The sequence below is a fragment of the Berghia stephanieae genome, chromosome 2, assembly GCF_034508935.2.
Source record: "Berghia stephanieae isolate SIO BIC M18660-M18661 chromosome 2, UCSD_Bste_1.3, whole genome shotgun sequence".
In the NCBI taxonomy this organism is placed as follows: Eukaryota; Metazoa; Mollusca; class Gastropoda; order Nudibranchia; family Aeolidiidae; genus Berghia; species Berghia stephanieae.
Window position 1 is genome coordinate 102,938,706 of NC_088361.1, and position 6,908 is coordinate 102,945,613.

The 6,908-nt window shown below is 34.2% G+C and overlaps 1 protein-coding gene across 1 annotated transcript in view; it reads right to left on the reverse strand.

Moving 5' to 3' along the window:
• Positions 1-2,800: 2,800 nt before the first annotated feature.
• Positions 2,801-6,908, reverse strand: part of LOC144963803 (uncharacterized) — a 6,643-nt gene continuing 2,535 nt past the window's right edge. Inside the window, exons 3-4 of the mRNA XM_078897741.1 lie at positions 5,299-5,425; positions 2,801-3,647 (exon numbers count right to left, since the gene is read on the reverse strand). Of these exons, the coding sequence (XP_078753867.1) occupies positions 3,614-3,647; positions 5,299-5,425 (161 nt within the window). The 3' untranslated portion in view covers positions 2,801-3,613. The remainder of the gene's footprint in view (positions 3,648-5,298; positions 5,426-6,908) is intronic.

The following is a 6,908-nucleotide window of genomic DNA, read 5'->3' on the forward strand; positions in this document are numbered from 1 at the left end:
CTTCCCTTTCTCACCTTCTCCAACACTTCCTCGTTCGTATACATGTCTGTCCATGATACCCTCAACATTCTTCTATACACCCACATCTCAAATACCTCTAACCTCCTCGTACATTCTTTGTCAAGCGTCCACGTTTCACAACCGTATAAAAAGATACTATAATTCTAAAAATTAAAATAACACATTCTATACGTACACTCCACTAACGACTTGTAAACAAAAAGCAGGACAATGCATAAAATCCATTTCATAGACAAATATTACGAAGCAATTAAAGGGAACCAATCGTAATAGCATGACTACCGTAGAATTCAAAAATGGAGATTGGTCTACGGAACTCATTCACTTACTCACTCATTCACTCACTCACTCACTCACTCATTCACTCATTCACTGACTCACTCACTCACTCACTCATTGACTCATTCACTCACTCACTCACTCATTCACTCACTCACTCATTCACTCACTCCCATCACCTGCTCATCGTTGGAGCGACATGCGGGATGCAGACTTCACAACTTCACGCCATTCATCACGGTTTGTGGCCTTTTCTAGAATACGAAGGCGATTAAGGTTAAGGACTGTCCACTCTTTGATGTTGTCTTGCCAGTTTTTTTGTTTGTTTGTTTGTTTGTTTGTTGTTTTTTCTTGTTTGTTTTTTTGTTTGTTTTGTTTTGTTGTTTGTTTTTTTTTTTTTTTGTTTTTTTTTTTTTGTTTTTTGTTTTTTTTTTTTTCTTCTGTCTTCTCCTTCTTCACGACCCTTCCACAGTGCCTTGCATGACAGTCTTATATTATGAGACATCGTTTGACATCTTTCAAGATGTCAGTGCATTATATAATCATTCGGTAGGTGATAATTTTGGATTTGCATTTTTTTTTTTTTTCATTTTCTAAAAGAATATGCTCACCAGATCATTTTAATCTTCATTTGAAGTAAATCGAAAAAAAAAAAAAAAACAAAAAAAAAACAAACAACGTAATATCGCCTAACAGGCGTCATGTCTCATTCAACATGTTACATGTTGCTGTTGGTCAGGGACCCCTTGTTAATGCTCACGTTCAAGTTTCCATCTCAAATCTAATTCCATATCTCTCGTACCCAGTGGCGTGGCATGCTGATAGAATAAGGTGGTGCCAGAATCAGAGAAAAATGACTTAAAACATGCCTTATTTGTAAATACAAAAGACAGAAAAAAATAAAGAAAAGACTTACTCAAATAAATAAGAGGTGGTATATACCATTTCTCAGTTTTATTATTTTTCAAAATGCTGTAATCTATTTTTAAAAGATGGATGTGGTGCCAGGCACCAAATCAACCAATTTAGCCACGCCCCTGCACTTGTACCACTTTCACCATCCATCCACCCAAACTAAATCAAGTTAAAAACAATTCAAATTATTTTAATTGATTTTATTGACGATATTATATATATATATATATATATATATATATATATATATATATATATATATATATATATATATATATATATATATATATATATATTGAATCGTGTTTGATACAAATATGGTACGAAAAGTGCTCGACATGCAGTAATGGAGCGAATTATTATTATTTAAAATATTTACCACAATGTTTGAGACAGTCTACATTAATGTTTCAGGCTTAATTTGCCATCGTCAGGACTGAGTTGTTTTGTTGACTGTTGTTGTTTCTTGAAGTGGTTCCGGTTTAAAGTTGCTTAACAAGAATTTACGCCGATGGGGACACTTTCTGTACATCTCACTTTTCATGTTGAGTGTGGCTTCATGAGGGTGTTTGATTATAGTATATTTCTCTTCCAGGCATAAGCTACATTGTTTTGATGTTGGTGTGTATCCTGTTGCTTTAGATAAAATTTTCCATGAAATGTTGTGGTCTAGTTTGTTGTCTATATATATACATTAGTGGGGGGAAAAGGTGGAAAGGAGGAGGAAGTGGGAGCAGGGGGGGAATTATGATTTATCATAGAGAGTGATTTGAATCAAATAAAGGAACAACAAGAGTAGAAAATGTGCGGCTATGTGGTCAGTGGTATGACACTCGCCTTCGGATCGGAGGAAGGTCTTGTGTTCGAATCCCGTTCGAGCGGCGCAAAGTTGAATCTTTGAAATATGTAGGCTCTTTATTCTCACTGTAGTCAGGTGTAAAATAAGTACTTGGCCGTTAAAAGTGTTGTCTCTGTCGGAAAAAAAATGTTTTATCGCCTAACAGGCGTCATGTCTCGTCCTACTTTAAGTGTTACTGTTGGTTAGGGAACCTTCGTAAAGCGTTTTGAGCACGTTTAGTGAATATTTCGCTATATCAAAAAAGCTCATAGTTCAAGAAATGATAAATTAAATAAGGATGGTGTCACGTTACTGTAGAATGAGCTTAAGTCTAAATGGGAAATTATCTTAAGGCGACCATGAGTTGTTATTTTTCAATATTTTTGCTAGACTATCTTGTTTTGACAACGCTTCTCAGTCGTCATATGAATACTACTCACCATTGTTATATAAACCCATGGCAGGCCGAAAAACGTCACTTGCTATTCTTCGCACAATGCAGGGTTGATTGTGTGAGAAACGGTCGGGGCCGGGAAATGGCAAGGCATAGTGCAGGTTACTGCACTGTGTAAGTCTGTAAACCGGTGACCAAAATCATTGCATGGAGAAGGCAGGTCTCGGCAATGACATCCGATTTAAAAGAGACTAGTAAACATCATAGAACAGAAAAAGCAGATCTGTCAGAAAAAGCAGATCTGTTACTATGCATAATATTGTGTCCCAATAAAATGTAATACAGAGAAGGCCACCACTACACGACATCTTCTTCACAGACCAACACCACTACACATCTTCTTCACAGACCAACACCATTACACATCTTCACAGACCAACACCACTACACATCTTCTTCACAGACCAACACCACTACACATCTTCTTCACAGATCAACACCACTACACATCTTCTTCACAGGCCAGCACCATTACACATCTTCACAGACCAACACCACAACACATCTTCTTCACAGACCAACACCACTACACATCTTCTTCACAGACCAACACCACTACACATCTTCTTCACAGACCAACACCACGACACATCTTCACAGACCAACACCACTACACATCTTCTTCACAGACCAACACCAATACACATCTTCATAGACCAACACCACTACACATCTTCTTCACAGACCAACACCACTACACATCTTCTTCACAGACCAACACCACTACAAGTAAGAAAACACCTGAACCAACCCGAGACAACAACAAAACAAGATTTGTTTGTGTGTATTGTATTGTCTTTATGTGTTAACAAACAGGTATGTTTTGTTGTCAAAACCGTCCATTTTATTTTTGACATTTTCTTATTTTTAAACAAAATTATAATTTAATCAAATCAGCATGCGTGTTTAATAATTTATAGCTATACTTTTGTGGGGACCTTTTGTAATATCATTAGTCCGATTGTGGTTGCAAATATGTTTATATTTTAATGTCATAAACTAGTGACAGAGGGGGCGGGGGAGGAATAGGGATGGAAAGAGAGAGAGAGAGAGAGAGAGAGAGAGAGAGAGAGAGAGAGAGAGCTTTCTGCATTAGTACGTGATCATCATCCAACTATGTCAACCATTCCGGTAAGAGTCCTGAAATTGAAAATAAATACACACATTATTTGTGACATGCTTGTAAGTGTGTGAGTAGTAGGGTGATATGTGATCGATCGCCTCCAAATGTTTTATGTTGGGTTGGCTTAGAATCTAAAACATGAACTTACAGTCAAAATTATGAGGTCTGGGTTAAACTTTTATGTCCTATTGAGGAGATAAATGTCATTTCCTAAAGTAACAAAACTTAAGATCTCAAATTTCTGACCATTTCAAGATGGGATCTTAGGGTTTGTTACTTAAAGATATTACATTTCAAGGGTCAAGTCTAGTAAGTCAAATCAAGTAAGTCATGACAAGTCAGTAGTCAAATCAAGTAAGTCATGACAAGTCAGTAGTCAAATCAAGTAAGTCATGACAAGTCAGTAGTCAAGTCAAGTAAGTCATGACAAGTCAGTAGTCAAATCAAGTAAGTCAAATCAAGTAAGTCATGACAAGTCAGTAGTCAAATCAAGTAAGTCATGACAAGTCAGTAGTCAAGTCAAGTAAGTCATGACAAGTCAGTAGTCAAATCAAGTAAGTCAAATCAAGTAAGTCATGACAAGTCAGTAGTCAAATCAAGTAAGTAATGACAAGTCAGTAGTCAAATCAAGTAAGTAATAACAAGTCAGTAGTCAAATCAAGTAAGTCATGACAAGTCAGTAGTCAAATCAAGTAAGTAATGACAAGTCAGTAGTCAAATCAAGTATAAGTCATGACAAGTCAGTAGTCAAGTCAAGCAAGTCATGACAAGTCAGTAGTCAAATCAAGTAAGTCAAATCAAGTAAGTAATGACAAGTCAGTAGTCAAATCAAGTAAGTCATGACAAGTCTAGTAAGTCAAATCAAGTAAGTCATGACAAGTCAGTAGTCAAATCAAGTAAGTAATGACAAGTCAGTAGTCAAGTCAAGTAAGTCAAATCAAGTAAGTAATGACGAGTCAGTAGTCAAGTCAAGTAAATAAAATAAGTCAGTCAAGTCAGGTAGTCAAGTCAAGTAAATCAATTCAAGTCAAGTAAGTCAATTCAAATCAAGTAAATCAAGTCAAGTAGTCAAGTCAAATTCAAGTCAAGTCAAGTAAGTCATGACAAGTCAGGTAGGCAAGTCAAGTAAGTGAAGTCAAGTAAAGTCAAATAAGTCAGTCAAGTCAGGTAGTCAAGTCAAGTAATTCAAGTCAAGTCAAGTAAATCAAGTGAAATGAGTCGAGTAAGTCAAGTCAAGTAGTCGTCAAAGTCATGTCCAGCCAAGTAAGTCAAGTCAAGACAGTCAAGTAACCTCGACATAAAACTGTTTTGTAAGGATATGTCACATAATATGATTGGCTATGTTATATTGTGGCTATATATACTATGTTATATCGCCTACGGATTGGAATGTTCTGGGTTCGAGTCCCGCTCTGAAGGGCGCATTGTTTAGTCCTTGGAGAAGGCTCCTTATTCACATTCTCTCACCGTACTCGGGTATAAAATGAGTACTTGGCTGTTAACAACGTTGTCTCCGTCCGGCAAAAAATTTAATATCGCCTAACTGGCATCGTGTCTCGCCCTAAACATTGAGTGTTACTTTTGGCTACGAACCGGCCATTGTAAAACGTTTTTGAGCACGTATAGTGGAACATGCGCTACATGTGTTTCCAAAACAAAATGATATACCTCACGCAGACCTCGGGACAGATGTCTCCTAATATTATCAGGATTTTAATTGACAATGCAAAACAGTTGCAGGCCTGTGTACAAATCTCAGTGACGCTGTCAATAGTTAAGGGAAGGAAGTCATTTGCTGTGGAAAAATACAGAATGTTGTTTATTTCATTGGGTGATATATATATATATATATATATATATATATATATATATATATATATATATATATATATATATATATATATTCTCATGCAAACAGCGTCAAACTGGTTTTGATACCAGATTAAAGCGAATGCCAAGATAACGAATCTAATGTAAAAATGATTAGACATTCGGATTTTTAGATTTTGGCAATCTGAGAAACTATATCCAATCTACTATATAGATAGTTCAAAGATGACGTCACTAAGGTCTTCGTTATTGTTTTTTTGCCATCCACGTTTATGAGTAATGCTCATTGAACTGTTTTAACCCGACTATAAACGTTCATGGATACACACAATTTTGTGTGTTGGTCCGTTATACTTCCGGATGGCAATGTTATGAGCTTCTTAGCCAAGCGCATACTATCTATATCCCAAGAACAATGTTTGCTGAGCGTGGTTTTGCATAATCGGCTCCAATCACATGGAATTCTTTACCACCTGAAATCCAACAATGTGAAAGTCTACCAGTCTTCAAACGGCATTTAAAAACAAATCGTTTTCATTCTGCTTTTCGTGAGTTTATGTGAACTTCGAACAAGATGTGTGTGTGTGTGTGTGTGTGTGTGTGTGTGTGTGTGTGTGTGTGTGTGTGTGTGTGTGGCTGTTTGGGTGATTTAGTAGTCGAATGAATAAACTTGTGTGATACCAAAAAAAATTATTGTAAAGCAATCTGAGCACTATTTGTAGATACTGGCGCTATATCAAATGATAATAATAATAATAATAATAATAATAATAATAATAATAATAATAAATAATAATAATAATAATAATAATAATAATAATAATAATAATAATAATAATAATAATAATAATGATAACAATAATAATAATAACAATAATAATAATAAATAATAATAATAATAATAATAATAATAATAATAATAATAATAATAAATAATAATAAAATAATAATAATAATAATAACAATAATAATAATAATAATAATAATAATAATAATAATAATAATAATAATAATAATAATAATAATAATAATAATAATAATAATAATAATAATAATAATAATAATAATAATAATAATAATAATAAATAATAATAATAATAAATAATAATAATAATAATATAAATAATAATAATAATAATAATAATAAATAATATAATAATAATAATAATAATATACTTATTATTATCATTGTTATCATGTGATAGTATGTGTAGTTTATCCGGATGGTGGGTGGAAATCGAGCGAGATTTGACTGCATTTCATGTTGTTGTTGTGTGGTAAGGTGAGCAGACCTGCCGACCTGGAGTTTAACAAATTCATAGTTTTCAGAGGTTTTAACATATTAGACACTAGAAAACTTAAGTCCTACTTTCATGATTTCAGCTAATAAGTAAAATAAACTTAAAGCATAATCACCTCGGTTCACTCACCAGTTATTTTCATGATGA